The sequence below is a fragment of the Triplophysa rosa genome, linkage group LG6, assembly GCF_024868665.1.
Source record: "Triplophysa rosa linkage group LG6, Trosa_1v2, whole genome shotgun sequence".
NCBI lineage: Eukaryota > Metazoa > Chordata > Actinopteri > Cypriniformes > Nemacheilidae > Triplophysa > Triplophysa rosa.
The window spans coordinates 2,545,431-2,566,710 of record NC_079895.1 but is presented as its reverse complement, the minus strand read 5'-3'; the positions used below and the strand labels follow the sequence as shown (position 1 = coordinate 2,566,710).

Genomic DNA, 21,280 nt, shown 5'->3' with positions numbered 1-21,280 from the left:
GAATTTCTATTTGCTTAGATGCAGGCTTGCTTAAAGGAAGAGATTTAATGCACTGCAAGGGTTAAGGCAGCATGAGAGAATCCATTCTCGACTTAATGACCTGAGCCTGGCTGGGCGAGGACGGCAGGGAACGCGCTCTTGACTTGTACCGAATTTGCCAATTAACACCTCGGATAACAGGCAGCCTCGGAACATCAGGCGCGTTGGGAGGAGAGGCTCACATGCACTTTGTTTTCCATTCTTGGCCTGTTTCCTATAGCTGGGAGTCGTGTGTTGTAGCATCTTATGGTTTTGGAGACTGCTTCAGTCATCTGATGCGCACGGTCAGGCCGAACATATAGAAGCAGTTAAAGGGATGGCAAACAATTGTAATAAATGGCTATATTATAAAGCGCGTTTCTACAGCTGGAGAAATATTTGGCTTCCACTGTAGATTCATATCTAAGATAGATGGCGTGTTCATCTTATTCTTTTTTCCCTCTTATTTCTCCGTACTGATAGCGTTTGTTATTTTCACACCAGCCCATATGGCCGCTTGCAGCCTCAATTAGATCCACAATTCTGGTTTCCAAGACACTCGTCTCCGTCTCTCTCTCCCTCTCTCTTGCCTGGCTTCCTCTCCCTCTTTCTCTCTTTTGTTGCTCCTATTGAACAAATGAAGACTAACAGACTGATATCGTCTTGATCACAAAGTTAATTATTCAAAAATCTAGATCTTGACTCTGCTCTCCTTGGTTGAAGCACCCACTCCTCTCCAGCCTATTATTTTCTCACATGTTTATCAGACGACTAAACAACACCTTGGGCGGGTGTGAATTTTCAAGCCCCCAGTGAAATTCTCACCGGGCACCGGCTCTGTTTTTTCCTCCGAGTCCATTTACAGGTAGGAGAGAAGCACCGCTGCCAGGTCCTAATGACTGAGGCGCATAGAGCGGACCATCTGAAAACACCTTTCGGCCCGTGTCCTCGCATCAAGCTGGTAAAATGGCGCGTAATTGAATCCGCGCGCGTGGTTACCACTGGATGCACCGTTTTACCGCTCCACACGTTGTTTCGCGATTCATTAGCAGCTATTTCAACGGGATGCGATCATCAAAAGAAAGATACATAATTGATAGAGGTTCACACCGCAGCCAAAGGTGATATAATCTGTCTAACAATGTTCACAAATATGTGCCTTACTTCTGGGAGGGTAACACTTTGAGGTGCGAGTTGTGTTCGGATGAGGAGCGCAGGCCGCGTGGTTAACACGTCGGTGACAGCGCTGCCTTGCGCACCGTGCGCGCGTCGGCGGCCTCGCCACCGACCCTTTACGCGCGCCACGGACGCGGTGCCATTTCATCACAGCGCTAGTTCGGCTCACCTCTGAGGTTGCGAGATCGTAGCTCGCTTCGTCGAAGAGACGGGCCGAGAGAATGTGATCCGTGCTAGGGAGGTCCACACACCCGCATTCATTTATTTATGCAGTGTGAACAAACCATCTGGCCGTGGAGAAATTGAAAGTGGATGTAATCTGGCAGTCGCCGGAGTGTATGACTGGCACCTCCTGCAGTATTAGTGGAAGGACGGAATCATTAATGCTCAGACTGAAGCAGCACAAGCCTTTCAGTGACTGACTATGTAAAAACCCCTTCCATTTCTTGAAAGTCTCCCAAACTCCAGTTCCTGTACATTCACAAAATACATGTTAAATTTACTCTTAGTGTAGTGACTCAGATTAGTCTTCTCTAGTGAAGTCATGGCAGAAGGGCCTTATTTAGCAATATAATAGCACAGTTTCCAGTGCAGCATTAATACTCAATTACTAGTGCAAATATTAAGAATATTGATTATTTTCTCAACCAAGTTCATTAAGTGCCATCTTTCGACATAGATATGTAGCCACCAAGACGTGAACTGAGGTTAATGGTGGACCTGTACAGTGATACACAGAAGCTGGTAAATTGTAAAGTAATTAATTGTTATTTTTAATTTTCTTGATTTGTGTATACAGCAAAGTTTCATGTGCAACAGATCCGTTGAATATACAAACCAAATTCATTTGATGTTTTCTGTTCTTAAGGGTTTTAATTTAATGCAAAACAAATTTGCTGTCTTCTCTGCTCGCACATGGCTCTGTCAGGGGATGAGCTCGTGCAAATCTCCGCTGGCTCTACTGCGACAACAACCTGCAAAGTGCTCCCACAACCCTAATCTGCCCGTCAGGGACCCCACACCTCCCGAGCACAGCCGGCTTGTGTTGTTTTCCTGCGAGTCCTGCCTTCATTCTGTTGTGTTTGCATCTTGTAGGTCAGAATAAATTTATCACACAATCATGGGACGTGTGCAAAATAGCGCAAATACGTATGCAAGGCGACAAAACAGGAGTTGTGAACGTTTCACTAGCCTCTCTGTTGTTGCGGCGAACCAACTTCAACCATAAAAGCCAAGTCTGGATTTAAAGCTGAGAAGCAGGTGTGAAAAGTAATGAGACATCTATTCTCTTCTTTCGTCCCAAAGTTTTTTTGAAAAATATTCGAACCCTGTAGCAGATTTGTAGAGCACGAAAAGCCAGGTTCTGTCAAAAATGTACAGTACCTTATAGCTTTGTTTACATTGTAAGACGCCTAGTTTAAAAGCACTCGTGAGTTCCGAGATTTGCACAAAACGAAAACTTTGTATTGCGTGAGCATTCGTGTTTGGAATTTGCGTAGGTTTCTGGCCTGAGTCGCTTTGGCTAAAAGCGTATCAAACGCATGAATGTAATGTAAATGTGATGGAAGCTTTTTCATACCTACATCATGCAAATCAGCATCGCCAAAAGCCATGCAGTTGGCATATTACAAAAATAAACTCGATCTTAAAATGCTTGCGCCTGCTTTATATTTTTAGGTCAAAATGATTGCAGATAGCTTAGCAGCACACACACTGGACAGCTATCAAACACGGCTTATGTTAGTGCCATCCAGAAATCTCAGCTCCCCAGCCATGATGGCAGAAAAAGAGAGGGAGAGAGAAAGAGATGTGTGCTGGCAGGCTCTTCCATCTCCATTACTAAATAATACACTGTCTCTCTACAGGGACAAATAAAACCCTCAATGCTGAATATTTCAGCGATGGCTTGGATTTCATGTGTAGGCCTGACAATATTGATAGAGAAGCCAAAAAGATGCTTTACCAAAAGCCAATGACATGAGACTTGTTAAGTCGCTTTGGTTTCAGGAATGCAAGAGCAGTTTTTTACAATTCATTTATTTATATGATGCTTGAAAGGTAGAAACAATACTAACCGTAACATAAGCAAAGATATAAAGATTTAAGCAACTAATTTAAACATCGAGTTTTAACTTTGTGTTTTTTTATTTGTTTACTATTCAAATTTTCTTTGGTCCTCATTATCACAGCTGGCACATGTTCAACAAAATATGCAATATGTATTATCTCACATTGTAGGAATATTGTTTTTAAAGTAAAGCATTATCAATAGCATCAAAAAAGTATACGAGCTCAAGAAAGCCAGAGTCATGAAGTTTTTGTTTTCTTATTTCTGGCAGTCAAATTTTGGAGTGAGAAACAATGATTTATTTCCAAGTCAAAATTCATTTATCAACAAAACGTTCGCAGTTATAATCTTCAGTTTAATTCTCCACTTCAGTAGTGCACTAAAATGAAACCTTACTGGATGATGTCGGAGAGTGTACGAGGTCTGAAGGTTATCGATTGATCCTCTCCATCATGTCACCTCTGCAGTGTGTTGAGGTTTGGATTTTGTAAGATGAATGCTGCTATGATATATATGTCACCTGTATTTTGTGTGTCCAGCAGCAGGAGGCCTCGAGCCTGATTAGAAAATCTCACGGTGAACCTCAAGACTTTGAGGGAGATTTCACACTTGGTTGGATTGCTTGGTCCAAACCTGATTCTACTTCCCACACAGATCTTCTTCGTTGTGGTAATATTGGGGTCCAAACGATTGTGTAAGCAGCGTGTGAACGTGGTGTGTATAGGGTAGCTGTTTACCATAACACCCCAGAAAGTGAACACGTCGCCAAGTGCATTTTAAGTATGTATTGTCCATTTATTTGAATAAACTTTAGAAGGAAATAGCGTAGGAAATTCGCAATGAAAATGTGAAAAATGCCCATTCAAAAATCATGCCAGATTGAATTGATTCTGAATGTGAATTACTAACAATATCTATCCTAAATTTCAAATAAAAATATTGTTTCTTTTTGCATTTATTTTCAGAAAATGTAAACTTGAGAAACAGGTCAAAATAACAGAAAAGATGCTCTGTATTTTTTCAGACCTCAAATACCGTAAAGAAAACAAGTTTACATTCACTTTTAAGCAACACCACAGTCATATTTCTACATGAATGTAGGGAAAGGTCAAAAATATTTTTGATGTGATAACCTCGAGTTTACTCACAGTTTTCATGCGTCTTGTCATTCTGTCCATCTTGCACATTGCTGTTGGATGACTTTATGTCACTCCTGAGGTTTGATTTTGTTGAAATTTACAGACACTGGACTGGAATGACCACAATACATCTAGAAATGCTGATCAAGTATGGTGGTGGTGTAGATCTATGAGGTTTTGCAAAACGTGGAAATTTGGAAACCACACAGACAGACATAAAGGGCGAAGAAAAGAATTGATTTACGAAAAATGATAGTCAAGATGAAGGTACACGCCCAACAGCGACATTATGTAAATACCCCATATACGATCTGCATTAAGCATGTCTAGCATGTTAGCACGTCTGTATGTGCGAGCCTACATGCACACCCTCATAGGCGAATAGAGCAAATCTGCTTAAACAGTTCATCCGTGCCCTTCAACAGTTGTCATTTGCTCCTTCAAATACCTTTGTCATTGCACAGAGAAGCCTCAAATGAATGCGAAAAAAGGCACAGCAGCAGAGCAACGCAGTGCAAATTGCCTGACGATGAGGTGGCTAATCCCACTGCTAGTTTAATTGATACTTAAAGGCCTGCTATCTGCTCTGAAGTGCTGAGAGGCTACAAACCGCCTCGGCCAAGGTGTGGTAACAGGGTGAGTAACTGCAAGCGATGTTCTCCGTCTGCTAATGCTCTCTGCGGAGCGTCGGCGCTCTCTCCTGCACTCTCGCCCCTGCACGCTTGCATATCTTTAAATGCTGTCTAATGTTTTGGGGTGTCTTTTTGCACCTTCTTGGTGGTTCAGATATTGTCCGCTTAACTTCTGAGAAGTTGTCTGAGAGATGCTCGGACGAATGAGCAGAACGACAGGTGTGGGTGGTTCGAACGGGCTTGAAGTCTTCATGAAATCCAAATAAAGGTTTTTTGGCTTTTAGTGTGACTATATTAGTCTTAAGGGGATAGTTCACCCAAAAATGAAAATTTCTCATCATGTAGTCACTCTCGTGTTATTCTAAACCTGTATTTCCTTCTTCTGCAGAACACGAAAGAAGATATTTTGAAGAATGTTGGTAGCCAAACAATTGTAATTGTATAGAAAACCACTAACACTTTTCTCAAAATATCTTCTTTTGTGTTCCACAGAGGAAAGAGTCACATACAGGATTTGGAATGACATGAATGCGAATAAATGATGACAACATTTTTATTTGTGTGTGAACTATCCCTTTAAGGGTATTTATAAACAAGTGTGCTCTAAATCATTTTGAAAAAATACAGTCGCTCACATATATATCCAACATCATTGAACAAAGCTGTGCGTTTCAATGTAGTGGATATTTAAAGATGGAGCGTGTGATTTCTGTGCGTCACCAACAGAACTAAAACAAATTTCAAATCATCTTCCATATTTTGGACAAGCAGTTTACAACCAAAACTTGGTTGAGAGGTCATTGGTTGAGCCGTGTTTCGTCTGACCGCGCAAACAAACAAACTTCAATTCAGTTCGGTGGCAATGAAATGTTATTCTTTACCCTTACAGTGCATTAAACCAATTTACGAAGGCACACTCGCTCAAATGTTCTGTTTGAAGCCGTGTGTTCTTGCTCGAGGCGTAAAGCAGGAATCTTTAGAGCCATAATAGTTTTTACAGCAGTTTTTGGTTGTAAACTCATCATGTATGTTGTTCATTTGTCAAATTGCCTAACGACGTGTTTGTTTGAATTGCACTGCGAAGTCTTTAAAACAACGACTGGAGTCTTTTTTTACCCTTCCCCCACTCTCTCAACTTCAAGATGACTTTCTCCCACTAGAATTCAGGAATGATCATTAACCTTTTCTTTGGTCCCCCCTCCCCTCGCCAGGCTGTATCTCCTGTTCTGTTTGGTTCCTGGCCCCATATGCCACTTTCCTATTTCCTGGCTGAGGACAGCAGGGAGTCGCTCTATTATCACCTCCACTGAGCTGTCTTTGAATGTGAGAGGCAATTCCATTTCACTTTGCCATGGGGAGGAGGCGGCGGGCGAACTACCCGGCTCACAGAAATTGGCTAAGGGTTCATTTTTATAGACGCAGCAGCGCAAGGACGCCGCTCTTCCTCTTGTGTTACCGAGGTTGTCTGAATGCACTGCGCTGCTGCCACAATTGCCATCTTGAAAATTGCTCGATATGAGTTTTGACACGTGTAGAGATCAAGAGCATTTGTTTGTTTCAGATATAGGTGTCATTGCATTTAAATATTTCACATTCAGACGTGCATTTATATTTATGCTCGTGGCATTGCTATATGATAGGAAAATATGAAATAAGATTAAGTTTTAAGAGAATCTTGTTGAGCAAATTCAGGTCGACATATTTATGGCTAGCTACTCGAACAATAATACATCTATTTTAATGGCACAGAAATATGAAGGAAACTATGCAAGTCTATGCAAGTAGCACCGCAATAATAGTCATCATTTACTCATCCTACTGTTACATGAATTTCTTCTAAACGTCTTTTTTTTCCATACAGTGAAGGTGAATGGTGACCAAGATTTAATTTTGTTTTGCAAAGAAGTCGATATGAAGGTGAGTAAATAATGATATAATTTTAATTTACGGTCGAACGAGACATTTGTGTATTTTCTTAAAGAGACAGATCAGAATTTTTATTTTGGGGTGTATGTTTAGTCTAAAAGGCTATGAGATTTAACCTGATGCTTTGCAATGGTGTAAAGTGGCTACAGCGTACTATTTCTGCTATTCTGCATTTGCATACATAATGTATATACAACTACAATTCCACAGGAACTAGAAACCATTAGCGAACCCCAGGGCCCTCTAGGCCCTCTGTGATGACCTAGACTAAACTTTAAAATATTATTTTCAATAAAAGTTGGGCGATTATCCCTATTAGATATGTATATTTGACTTCTTGGATGCGGACTCTATCCACGTGAGATTTCCAAGTCTCACGAGAGTAATTCAAGATCACGGAGCAGTCGATGTCATACGCTGTCTGCGCAGCCTGCGCATGCTGCAAGAAGTTGAACGTGTGTTTACGTCGGGCGCCTTCTGTTAGCATACCGCTGGCTGACAGCACAGTAAATCAATGGGAGAGATTAATTTTGAGTGACAGTAAAACTGACCAATCATATCATCTTTCTAAACGGGCACGCTTTGTTTTTTGCTAACTTTCCGCCATCTGAGGGGTTGTTCACCAACAGTCTCGTAAAGCGGAAGAAGCACACGAAGTTGGTTGGCCAACCGCCAAATACTGAAAAAGAAGAAGAAATGCGGAAAACGTCATTCAAATGCAAAACAACACTAACAGCCTGTGGATGAACTTTGTTATCAAAGAGTACATAACAAGGGATTTTTAAGGTCCTACTTTGGTTTATGGAGTGTCCAACAACAAGTTTATGTACAGACAAGGTGTAAAAACACTATTATTTCGTAATAATAGGTAATTATTCTTACCTTACTTCTTGACTGAAGCTCAAATGGTTCGTTGTGCGATTCATCTGTCTAATCCCCTCTTTTCAGATGGCCTAGTCTGCTGTGATTGGTCTACTGCGAATGAGGCTCACGAGCTTCAGTGTTTGGGGGAGAACAGTGAAGTTTTCGCGGGCAGTCCTAGCAAAACATAGGCGGGGACTATATGTAGTGACGTAAATCCGCGGCGGTTTGCGAATCGGACTAGGGACGACTCGTTTGCGTGATTCAGAGTCGACTCCCTTTTTTCCAAGCCCATAACTTTTGTTATTCATTCACCTTCGGATTTACAACTTGGCAGACTGCTTACTTTCAAACACGTCAACATTACACACCGCATGAAATGTAATTTTCATGATCGCATGTTATGTACTCTTTAAGTCTGATAAACGTTCAAAACAACAGGAGGAGGACTTTATCAAGTAATTTGATGATCAAATTGTAAGTTATTTATGGTTTATTAGGCCGCCGTGCCTCAATTCATTTTGGTTGCTGATGCGAGCTTAATTTGAGACGAGTGATTTTGACCGGTCAGTCTTAAATTTAACATATTGTGCACATTTGCTGTTATTCTGCATAGCAGTGACATTTTATCAGATAAATGGTAAATTTACTACGGTCACGTGCACAGAGGGCCAAGGCTCAAACGTCACGGTTCGCTTCTGCTATAAACATTCGTATGCGTCCGAAATCGCATACTGTGACAGTAAGTACTGAATTTGAATAAGTACCTACCTATCGGCCGTTAAAACAGTACGTTCTATATAGTATGAGTGGGAGTAGTATGAATAGATTTCGGACATACTGCGTCCGCCATGTTTTATGGTCATGAGTATGCTCTTTGACCTATGACGTATTAACAACAACCTATACATGAGCGTTGATAAAACATATTTAGTCACGAGAAAGTCATTCATTGGCATTAAAAACGGACGTACGCCTCAAAGTTTTCCGCTATATTTATTTGATTTACTTTTGAAATTTGACCGTTGCTCAGCTCTCGTGGCATCATGGAATAGATAAGTGTCCACCCGATCCACACTCACGAATCTCGGCGAAAGTTGTAGTGGTATTTCTCGCCTACTGTTTTTTGCATACTGAGGTTTCGGACATACTATTCATGACTCATACTCATTTTCGCCTACTATATAGTATGGAAGTAGGTGATTTCGGACGCAGCCATAGTCTTGAATCTAGGCATTAATTGTTTTGTACTGTTAACATGTTCAGCTGTCTCAAATGTGAAGATCTGCAGTTCTCAGGACGGTCAGGGCCAGATATACAGCGTAAGCATCGCTTAACGGCACAACACACGGGCTAGAAAGGTTTCTCTGTCATTTAGGGTCCACCCAGATATGTTGAAATGCTGATGAAAAATGCACACGCTTCAAGCCATCGCTTGTCTTAAGCTAAAATTGATGTTTTATAAATAATTTCGACCCCGCAAACATCGGAGGCCACAATCACAGCGACTCACTGATATTCAGTTGGCATAAGTCGGTTTTAGTTTTTTTGTGCTTTTCATCTGAAATGGCTTAAAAAGTAGAGTTGCTGTGAATCTTTCATGACCCGGGCGTACAGGGGATGTTCTTGGCTGCAGACGCCTGACAGGGCTCGCTAGCATCAACAACAAAATGGTCACAAACCCCCGTTGCACTTCTTGGGTCACACGGCCTGATCAATATTTAAAGGAACCGGCGATGCGTTGAGCAACCGATAACGGGTCAATTTCAGGTGATAAAAGTGGGTTTTAGATGGGACGTTAAGCCTTTTCTTCGGTATGTGACATTATATCTTCACCATCATTTAGCCCTGTTAAACACATCAGTGATTTAGCTTCAGAAGACAGTTCTGCTGCTGACAGCGTGCAACAAATCCCTTATGAAAATTAAGCAGTAAAAGTGCAGTACACTTTAAAAAAAAGGTGATTCACGATGCCATAGAATAATGTTTTATGTCTTAATGGTTCCATAAAGAACCTTTACATCCAAAGAACCAAAAAGGTTCTTTGTGGCGAAAAAAAGGTCTTCAGATTATAAAAAAAGGTAAGAAAGAGATGGTTCTTTAAAGAACCTCGGACTGGTTGATTGATTACCATTTGTATGACCACAGTTTTACTACAAAAAATATGGTTACTATGGTAACCATTGTAGCGAAACCATGGTTAATTTGGGGTTTATTATAGTAATCATGGTTATTTGGTTTTATTTTACTTTTCACTTTAAAAACAGTGTTATATTTAAGTAAAAATAATTGTTAAAGACAGAATGATAAAATAAATTGTAATACTTCGGCATTAGGATATTGCTACAATTGTGACCAGATACTCTAATTGGCATAAACATACTTAATTTCTTAATTTAATAAATACAATGTTTCAGAAAAAAATTTGGGTGAACTTGTCAAATTTTTTTATTTTATTTTATATTTTTTTATTTTTATTTTTCGCAGTGCATTATGAGATTGCTTTAGAATTTATGTAGATGATTGTGCTGCCTAACATTTGGAACAGGCTTTGTGTTGGGATCCCTCCTGATGTCTAACCTTGCCAGCTCACTAAGATTTGAACCAGAGCCAGCATGTAATCTACAGACGCTACTAAACCAAGCGCATTCATGTAAAAATGTCATTATCTCAGTTGTTTGCAGAAGGAGAAAGTCACAGATCTTACCGTTTCCTTATGCACCATCACCTCGGGAGTGACTTCCATAAGGAAGCTAAAAGTGGAACAAGCCAACGCTAGAGGCTACAGATTATTTCTTTCTTTATTAATACACATTTATTAGGGCTCCTAATTAAATTGCAAATTAGTTCTGTGTCCATTGGTCTGTTATTGCTGATAATGTAGACATTATTATTAGACCAGGTTCAAGTGCAACCAAGAAGCTATAGTCTTGCAAAGCGACCCTTACCTCGCTTGTAAGGCCACTGTCCTCATTAGCCTCGCATTCATGGCTTCAGGTGTGGAAAACAAAGGCAATAAATTGCTCTAATTTGTGCTCTCAGGTCCACATTTGCATTAAAGAAGTGTTATTGATTTATTTTAATTAGGTGCATGTTTTAATTAACACTTCTTAAAACTAGTATTCAAAACTCATAATTTTTCTCAAATAATACGGATAATAATTTTTCAAATTGACTTAAGTTAGTCACAAAGGACACGGATCATTAAAGCGAGACCGGAAAGTTCTTCATTTGTAGTATACCAGTAGCAAAAAAAGCATATTCACTGCACGCGTGCCCGTCGCAGGTAAATCTGGCTCTTTTACTAGGCTGAGGTAGATATGACAAGGAGAACATAAGTGACACCTGAGCAGGGGACCTAAAAGGACATCAATAATGAGAGGTGTGGGAGTGCATCTCAGGGGACGACACGGGCCCGAGTCTGCTGCACAGAGGCTAATAAGGGTTTAAAAGCCACAACTGTCCACACAGCCCACGCCGGCCCACCACCCGTCTTTCTTTTCCAAAGAGACGGCTGATGTTTTTTGACAGGCCTCAGCTGTAGCGGCAGGGGACCGCGGCGGTCAGTGGTTATGTCAGCATCAAACAATGCAGCCCGCACCTTTAAAACGAGTCAGGCGTTGATTGGAATACGTGGCTGAAACGAGGAGATGCTCAGAATTTGACAAAGACGTCATATTTCAGCCCGTCTCCTTCATATGAATTTCAAAATGGCATCCGGCAAACAACTTATAAATAACTCAAGGGCCATCTTAAATGCACTCCCATGAAATTTTAAGCGACACTGTAATGTAAGCCACTACCTGTCATGAATCGCAAATAACCTTGGCCTCTCTTTCTGTCATCTCTCGCCGTGTTTACCCTGCTGTCCATCAGCGCGCGCTCTTTCTCTCGTGTTCTCGCGGAAAGCAATCTCTTCTGACTGGGGCAGACTTCCCCGTCCCCGTATCCGTGCTGGCAATAATTTTGTTGTCATTTTGCTGTGCGGTGACCACATCATTGATGTGACAGTGCCGGGCATTAAGTAAAATCCCAGGACTGGTGCTCACTTACAGAAGCTGCCTGGCTCTGTCGTTGACAGTGATTCGATTAGACCCGGCTGGCAAACGTGTTCCTCGCTGGCGAGACTTCGAAACAGAGCTTTGTGATTTCGGTGGTCCTCAAGCAACCTCTGGAAACTTTAATATATTGCGGTAATATTTTGTCCTTGTCTGTGGCGTCATGCGGCTCCAGGGGTGCGTTGGGTCGAACCAGCAGATGCCGGGTGATTAGTGGATTGAACTTGTTTCATTCGAGTGTTGTTGGCACTTTTTCTAATAAACGCCACGGTGAAGAATATGTGATATGACCCACCAGACTGTGTTTTCTTTAATATCACCATGACACTGTTATCATCACCTTCGGGTCATTAGGTTATCAGATTCATCATCCTCTCAAATTCTGGTTTCACACAAAAACGTTTGGAAATTCTTCCCGCAAAGCCATCCGAGAAACACATGTGCGACGCGAACAAAACAGCTGCTTGTGTGGGTCAGTGCGGTTTGTTTGTGCTCACCTGATGATGGAAAAGCTCTCTCTATACAACACAATGACTCCCCGAGGGAGCCGCTGGCCTTGCCGTTCCTAATCACGCCGGCCCCTCGGTGCTTGTGGCCACTGACTGCGTTAATAAGTGCAAAGTACAGGGAGCTAATACACAACAAAAGCAGAAGACAAAAAACAAGGACGGGGAGACAAACAAACTCTTAATTCGACAATAAGGCCTCGGAGCGAAGCCTGGCAGTAGACCGTTAAAGAGGAGGAGGAGGAGGAGGAGGAAAGAGGGAAGGCAAATAATCCTGTAATGAGGTGGAGAAGATGGCCGCTTGTCTTGCTGGTAGGGTGCAGGCAAGCCCGTGCTTGCACGTTTCAAGAGATTACTGGACCCCATTGCCCTAATATAATGACCCTTCTTGTTAGTAGCCTTGGAGAAGAAAGCCTCTTCATTAGAAATCAGAACAACTCACCTCGGCTTGCGTCCTTTTTTCAAGAAACGGGAGGTGTTCGCACCCCTAAACACATTTTCTTAGGTTGCGAATCATTTGGGACGTTACAAGGTGCATTGACATTAACCATAATGCATCTGAATATCTTATGTGGACTTTCATTTATGAGACGTCTATTGTAAACATGAAAGAACAATCATCTGTTCTGTTGAGATTATGATAGAGAACAAAAAAAATCAGTTTTATCAAAAACGAACCTCTTTCATATTGATGTGTTCCTCTGGCCTAATGAAAACCAATTTGACAGATGGAACTGATGCTTTTGAAGCGCTCTTCTAAAAATATTGCTACTGTTTGAGGTCAATCTAACCCTAGCAAAATAAATAAATAAATAAATTGACAGGCGTTTACAGCTATACTGTACACAACAATGAGGAGATTTTGGCATGTCAAAGTGCATGCTTTTTAATCATGGTTTAATACTTGGTCTCTCTAAGATGTGGAGGTCACAGGTCTGTTCTGATGTAAAAAAACAAACAAACAAAGCATAACGCAAATAATACATAATCTTGCATAGTGAGGATAGGAAAAAAATATGAGGGAAAAACGCTTCCCATTTCTTTTGTTGTTGACGTCAGAGGCAGTGCAGCCAATTAAACTGTACAATATTTTGGCGCAAATTCATCTGTCACTTGCTAATACGGCTAATACTAATACAATTTTTGGCCCTGTGTTTGTTCCATGTGTTAGGCTGGTAAATCACACTTCTGCTGTTGTTTATGCATTTACAAAATTGTCAATTTTCCTATTCAGCCTATGGCATGTTAATAATTTAGCATATTGTTGGGCTTAAGAAGTTCATTGTAGCATTAATGAATTTCAGTATTTGATGTGAAGGACATTTTTGTTTACACGATTTTTTTCACCACCTGATATCCGTAATCTTGATGGATCCGTAATATCCGGATCTTGGAGCAAAACCGATTTAATGTAATGTTGAACTTCATTTTTGAGCAATTAAAAGTGCATGATGGATTTAGGTGACACATGACACTATAGACATAGAGATGTCTTTCAGGCTCATCAAAGACTTCAGAGGTGCTTTCTAATCGGTCGTGTGGAGAGTCCGTTGTGGGGGTGAGACAGGTGAGATGAACTGATAAGAACAATCTATTTCAGTCTGGTGAGGAGAAGATAAGATGACCGCTGAGATCCTGACATAACTGTTACACCAGAACGGATGATTAGGTCAAACTTAAGAAACTAACGCTGAGATTTATGAAAAATTATTGCAATTACAACGAATACGTCTCTATCTGTAAATTAAATAAAACCAGTAATAATAATACGCGCGCAATTGTCACATCATCTCCATCATTTTATACATAGCCATGATGCTGATTTCCATAAAGTTGTCAGACGCATTTCTGTTATAAAACGGGATATTTGAGGTAAAAGTCACGTCCTTTTGTGGGGAGAGTCATTTGAATCTCATTCAATGCATGTCTCCATGAAAGGTTTATTAAAACTTTGCGTCTGCGCTGCTGTCGGCTGGCTCGTCTCCAGAAAGCGCAGAGCTGTCCAACAGCCAGCACATAAACAAGTCTTTCTCCTGGCCAATATAAAAATCCTCAAAATTCACAAAGAGTATTTTTGAAGAATGTACTGTCATGTAATTGTAATTATATGCTGATTTAATTTACATGCAGTTATAGCGTTTGCAATTAAATAAAATGGTTGTGATTAATCGTGTCTTATTGGCAGTGGCACACAAGATGCAATTTAGAGCTGTTAAAGCTGAAACATTCTCTCATTTTGATCAGACATATAATGGCTTTATTTGTTTTTTTAGATTGCCAAGTCACTTCAGATATAAATGAAATTTTAACGTACAATAGCATTACCAAAATGTGGTTGTATTTACTCATGCCTGGTTTTATTGTTTCAGGCATGTTTTGAAGCGTTAAGCGTTGAACTCGATGTAGTCCATCCACATAAAACATTTATTTGCCTTGGGACCGGTAAACAGATCTTCAAAAGGAGCCAATTATTTCACGCTATAACGCAAACATTTTAAGTATGAGGGGCGACGCGCGTTGCCTGTCACTTCAGACGTTTTAATAATGCATAATGACGTTTTCGGGCTTTCTTCTTGAGTTACTTTTACGCATAGATAAGTAGCCTGCATGTAGTCACACACGAGCTTGCGTTTGGGTACATTTAAATGAAAGACAATAGGGCATGCCATGACAAAAATGGTTTATTTGCGCTACTAAGTAGTAACCCGACACGAGTCTCAATGTTCACAGACTACAGTATACAAACACGGATGACCAGCAGAAGTGAATACACCGCGCCGCGCAAGCCTCCTTTATTACACTAATTAAGTTCTGTCTAATTAAATTATCATCACGTGTTAACCAATAGCAAAAAGTTGATTCATTAAGGATGCAAACCCAGGAATGGAAAGCTAAGTCTATTCTGATTTACAGGCTGGTGTCAATTGGCTAATTTGCTGTCTTGCACAAAGTAGCTCGAACCGCAGGAAGGCGTTTTCTCTCGCGCTCTCACGTCGGTAGCGTTAATTGCTATTTGTCATCGAGCGATGCAGCTCGATCGTTGCGTCTCTCCAGCTCTTGCGCGCTCCAAGAATTGCATGATTGTGGGCAGTGGCTACCCAAACGCAGAAGGATCTGAGCTCGCCTTACAGGACTACCCTATTATATTCATCAGCGACAACCTGGAGAGAAGTTCACCTCTGAAAAAAAACTCCGTAGGGATGACGAATCAGTCGGAGGCAGACAGTTTCGGCGACTCCAAGGACTCATCGGGGGACGTCCAGCGAGGCAAACTCTCTCCTGATCTTGACGGAGTCGCCGACAGTCGTCATAATTTCGATGGATCTGCAGGAGAAAGGTATCTCCTGTCTCAGTCCACTCAAGTTCAGCCGAGTCCCACCACCATGTTTCCTTATCCGAGTCAGCATGGACCGACGCACCCAGCTTTCTCCATCGGAAGCCCGAGCAGGTACATGGCTCACCATCCGGTGATAACGAACGGAGCCTACAACAGTCTGCTGAGCAACTCTTCGCCTCAAGGCTACCCGACCGCGGGCTACCCGTACGCGCAGCAGTATGGACACGCATATCAAGGGACGGCTTTTTACCAATTTTCCTCCGCTCAGGCCGGGCTCGTGCCTGGTAAAGCGCAGGTTTATCTCTGCAACAGGGCCCTGTGGCTTAAATTTCACAGGCATCAAACAGAGATGATTATTACGAAGCAAGGACGGTAGGTGATAAACGGCCAAAATCTCTTCTCAGTGTTATGCATTAGCCTATATGTTTCACTGTTTTCGCGTATGGATATAGTCGAACAAATTAGGCTCAATAACCTTGATTAAATTACGGCATAATTCTTCTTAATTATAGTAGTCTTTTGTTTTTGTGTGTGTATTTTTTGTTTAGAACAATTTGACGTTTATTCGGTTATTAAAATTAGATTAACTTCCCTTTTTATCGATTTTGCCCATGTATTTATTTTCTTTAGGCTTCAGTGATTTATGCATTCATTTTTACATTATTATTATTATTGCCTCAGGTTTGTTTTTACAAAAATATTTGAATCCCTTTAATAGTTTAAACGTAATTCTCAGTGTGGAACAGTTTACCTTAGTCTTAATTATTTGAAACTAACCTTAATTTCTTTAACCTTAGGCGAATGTTCCCGTTTTTGAGTTTCAATATATCTGGACTTGACCCGACGGCTCACTACAATATATTTGTTGACGTGATTCTTGCGGATCCAAATCATTGGCGTTTTCAGGGAGGAAAATGGGTCCCGTGCGGAAAGGCGGACACAAATGTAACGGGTGAGTTTAATAGAGGTTATTTATTATTATTGATAATGATGGCTGTATCATTATTTTTATCATTAGTATAATTCATTCGTATCATTCAATATAATTAATTTCTTCAATTTAGACGTAATTGATTATTCTTTTAAATAATATGCTCTTTTTAATTTGATTTATTTTTTTCTGTACAGGGAACAGGGTGTATATGCATCCAGATTCACCAAACACCGGTGCGCACTGGATGCGTCAAGAGATATCCTTTGGAAAGCTAAAACTAACCAATAACAAAGGAGCATCTAATAATACAGGACAGGTCGGTTATCATTTAGAGATGTAATCATTTAATTCATCATGCTGTAAAAATTTAAACAGCCAAAACGAACACTTTTGGGTTGCATTTAGCAATGTATGCGTATTTTTACACGTTTACTGTATAATACAAAATGCAATTCAAAATTGTCATTAGCTGGCAATGTTTAAATCTAAATTAGATGAATGTCGTATGATATCGAACATTCGTTTGCTGGCGTTCAAAGCGTGTTGAGGGTGAAGTAATGTCGTCTGACTCTCGTTTTTTCGCTTGAATTCATGCAGATGGTGGTCCTGCAGTCACTGCATAAATATCAGCCTCGCCTGCATGTGGTGCAGGTGAACGAGGACGGAACTGAGGACACGAGCCAACCCGGCCGGGTGCAGACTTTCACCTTCCCCGAGACGCAGTTTATCGCGGTCACCGCTTATCAAAACACTGACGTAAGAAATTAAGGAAAACTTTCATGTAAAATTTTTGCATGACTAAAAGGCTGCTGAAATATTGGAAATAATATGAAGTGTTAACATGCGCAAAAGTGTCACGTGTCTTAAAAATAAATACTGTGAGTTAAGTAAAAAACGTAAATAAAAACAATATTGAAATTAAGTGTCATATTCGGTTAAAATCAAACCCTAAAGGACAACAAAGAGTTTATTTATTTTTCTCTAAGAAAAAAGTTTTTGTTTATTTTCACAGATCACACAGCTAAAAATTGACCACAATCCATTTGCAAAAGGATTCCGTGATAATTACGACACGTAAGTCTATTTTTTTTCTTGATGGATAATATTTTACTCTAATAAAATGCATCCGTATTGACTTTAGCAAAATGTTCATGAACTCAGAAAGTCATATTACTATACTAACTATATACAACTATAAGCACATAAAATAATTGTGATCTTAAATGTTGGATATTATTTACGCATTAATTCTGTGCACATGATGTGATGAGACTTCTCACTGGTCGATGTACAAAAATAACGTTTTCTGATTAGCCTCATCACATAATGTTTCAGTTTTCGATATTTGACAATTGGTATATTTTAGCACAATTACGCACAGAAGGAAAATATCGTGTATTTCCATTCCATTCACGCAGCTTTATTTACGGCCTGTAATGTGCAACGTCTAACGTGTTTGTCCACCGTCTTTCTCCAGTGTCTACACGGGTTGCGACATCGATCGGCTGACGCCGTCCCCGGGTGACTCTCCGCGCTCTCAGATCATGCCTAGCGCGAGATATGCCATGACTGGTTCTTTCCTTCAGGACCAATTTGTCAGCTCTTATGCCAAGTCCCGCTTTCACCCTGGCGTCGGAGGCGCTCCTGGCACGGACCGCAGCGTCCCACTTAGTAACAGCTTGCTCTCCCCGCAACAAACCGAGGAGACCACGGTGGCCTCCCCGCAGCGATGGTTTGTCACCCCTGCCAACAACCGACTGGACTTTGCTGCCTCGGCATACGACGCCGCCGCGGCTGCTGATTTCGCCGGTAACGCGGCCACCCTTCTGTCGTACGCAGCTGCTGGAGTGAAAGCGCTGCCCCTGCCCGGGGCGGGATGCTCCAACAGACCTCTGGGGTATTACGGCGAGCCGCCGGGGTGGGGCACGCGCACCCCACCGCAATATTGCAGCAAGTCCAGCTCCGTCCTGTCGTGCTGGCCGTCCAACTCCGTAGGGACCCGAACGACCTCCTCAGGTTACCTGGTACCTTGCCTGGAGGATGGAGACGCCATCGCGCCAGAAAGGTCGCCGCTTGGCGGGGCGGACGAATCCAAACCGAAGGACCTGTCTGAATCCAGCTGGATAGAAACCCCATCTTCAATTAAGTCGATCGATTCGAGCGATTCTGGGATTTTTGAGCAAGCCAAGCGGAGGAGGATTTCACCATCTGCCACGCCGGTTTCAGAGACTTCGTCTCCATTAAAATCTGAAATGTTAACGCCGAGGGAATGCGAGAAAAACTGCTCCAAGGACATCGGCTACTACAGCTTTTACCCCCACAGTTAGAATCCGGAGAGAACTAATGCATGGTTCAGACGTGATTTATAATCTATTTATTTCTATTTATGTGCGTATTTATTTATCATTTGGCTGTTTATTAATACACTTGGCGCGTGCGTAAGGACGTACTCAAGCCTGCTTCGGTTTTAAATAAAAATCTGGACACTTGAGCAGAGATGTACGCCGTTTTCGTTTTCAAATGAACGATTTATTTAAGGGTTTACCCATTAAGCCTATTGTAAGTATGAGAAGAACTGTACATATTTGTACTTATCTATCCTTTTGTGGTTTTCTCGTTGTATGTTGATGTACAATGTGGAAAACGAATTAGCTTCATGTTTTATTGTACCTAGAAGACGTTCGTTCGAACAGCTATATATTCAATATTTCGATGTTTAAGAAAAAAGGATCCAACTCGTACAGGCTCCCTATACAAAACCTTGTTGGTCTAATTGAATTAGAAGCTGCTCACTTGTTGAAGAGCCACCAAAAAGAGTTCGTCTGCACTCTTAAAAATAAAGGTTCCCAAAAGGTCTGTCTGTATGGTTCCACAAAGAACCTTTAATGTCCAATGGGAAAAGGATCCAAGTCTATAAAAAGGTTAAAAAAAGAACTACGTTTGGCTAAAAACGTCTAGCACCTTTATATTTAAGAGTGTGGCAGACAGAATGATTGACGCATGTCTGTCAGAGATCCATTTTTATGTGAGCATTTAATGATGTTGCTTTTTAGAGTCGCGTTGTTTATTCGTAAATATCATAGTCGATAGTTTTATTGTTGGTGCCATTTCCATTTTGTGAACGTTGTTGTAAAGTTGTCAGGGCGTTTGTTTTTAACCATAAGAGCGTAAAATCATTACTTTTTCTAGAGATAAAAAAGCGTAGACGGCCACTTCACATTCAACCAACGAAAGCATTTTCATTTGTATATTATGGGCTGTTTTCTTATGGAAAAAAAGCGTTAGGCCTGCTAATGTGTAAAGGTAATGTATTTGTGGTGTGCTTATCTACAATAAATATGACCGAATGTGAAACCTTGGCAAAGAGACAAGATTCCCAATTCAGATATTTGTTTCAGAAGAGGTCCATCGATGGCATCAGTCAATGTCGATTTTGTTCCAGTGTTGTTGCCTTTACGATGCATTTGCATGATAAAATGCGCAAAATAAGCAAATTGTTCAGAAAAGCAATTCTTCTTATTATACGATACTCGTTTAATTTGACCGTGTTGCTGTAGGCCTATTATTTAGCCTACAACAGGCCAAAAATATTTAGACACTTGTATGAGTTTCATTGCATCAGCAAACAACATTAAACCATGAGACACAACACTATTGGCACAATAGTGTTGTTATTTTTCAATGTAAACAACCATCTACAGTGAGGGAAATAAGTATTTGATCCCCTGCTGATTTTGTAAGTTTGCCTACTTACAAACAAATGAAGGGTCTATAATTTTTATGGTGGGTTTATTTTAACTGATAGACACAGAATATTAAAAAAAATCAGGGGAAAAAAATGTTATATAAAGGTTATAAATTGATTTGCATTTCAGTCAGTGAAATAAGTATTTGATCCCCTACCAACTAGCAAGAATTCTGGCTCCACAGATTGGTTATGTGCCTATATGGACCACAGATTAGTCCTGTCACTTTAAGAAAGTACTCCTAAATCAGCTTGTTATGTATATAAAAGATGCCTGCCAACAGAATCTGTATCTTCCAGTTCAACCTCTCCAACACCATGGTCCAGACCAAATAGGTTTTAAAGGATGTCAGCGACAAGATTGGAGACCTGCACAAACCTTGAATAGGCTACAGACAGAAGCTTGGTGAGAAGGAGACAACTGTTGGTGTGATTATTTGGAAATAGAAGATATACAAAATAACTATCAAATGCCCTTGTTCTGGAGCTCCCTGCAATATTTCCCCAATGGGGTAAAGATGATCATGAGAAATGTTAAAGATCAGCCCAGAACTACACGGAAGAAGCCTGTTAATGATTTCAAGACAGTTGGGAACACAGTTAGCAAGCAAAACATTGGTAACACATTGGTAACACGCTATGCCACAGTAGACTGAAATCCTGAAGCACCCGCAAGGTCCTCCTGCCCAAGAAGGCCCGCCTGGCTCGTCTTAAGTTTGACAATGAACATAAAAATGATTCAGAAAAGGCTTTGGCGAAAGTGCTGGCACTGCTGTGAGACCAAAATGGACTCCTGTGTTTGGAGGGAGAGAAATGCTGACTATGAGCCCAAGAACATCATGTCTACAGAGAAGCACAGTGTTGGAAACATTCTGCTTTA

The 21,280-nt window shown here is 40.9% G+C and overlaps 1 protein-coding gene across 1 annotated transcript; it reads left to right on the top strand.

Moving 5' to 3' along the window:
• The first annotated feature begins 15,122 nt into the window (after positions 1-15,122).
• Positions 15,123-20,349, top strand: tbr1b (T-box brain transcription factor 1b). The gene is made up of 6 exons (XM_057335451.1): positions 15,123-16,093; positions 16,519-16,673; positions 16,850-16,971; positions 17,253-17,411; positions 17,668-17,729; positions 18,133-20,349. The coding sequence occupies exons 1-6, from the start codon at positions 15,411-15,413 to the stop codon at positions 18,980-18,982; spliced, it is 2,031 nt and encodes a 676-aa protein (XP_057191434.1). The 5' UTR covers positions 15,123-15,410; the 3' UTR covers positions 18,983-20,349.
• The last annotated feature ends 931 nt before the right edge of the window (positions 20,350-21,280 follow it).

What these genes read in the sequence shown, in the direction of transcription:
- tbr1b (XM_057335451.1), top strand. Translation starts at nt 15,411, where the DNA reads ATGCAGCTCGATCGTTGCGTCTCTCCAGCTCTTGCGCGCTCCAAGAAT. An exon ending in GGCGGACACAAATGTAACGG is followed by an intron (nt 16,674 to 16,849) that starts GTGAGTTTAATA and finishes TTTTCTGTACAG; the next exon opens with GGAACAGGGTGTATATGCAT. An exon ending in TTCCGTGATAATTACGACAC is followed by an intron (nt 17,730 to 18,132) that starts GTAAGTCTATTT and finishes GTCTTTCTCCAG; the next exon opens with TGTCTACACGGGTTGCGACA.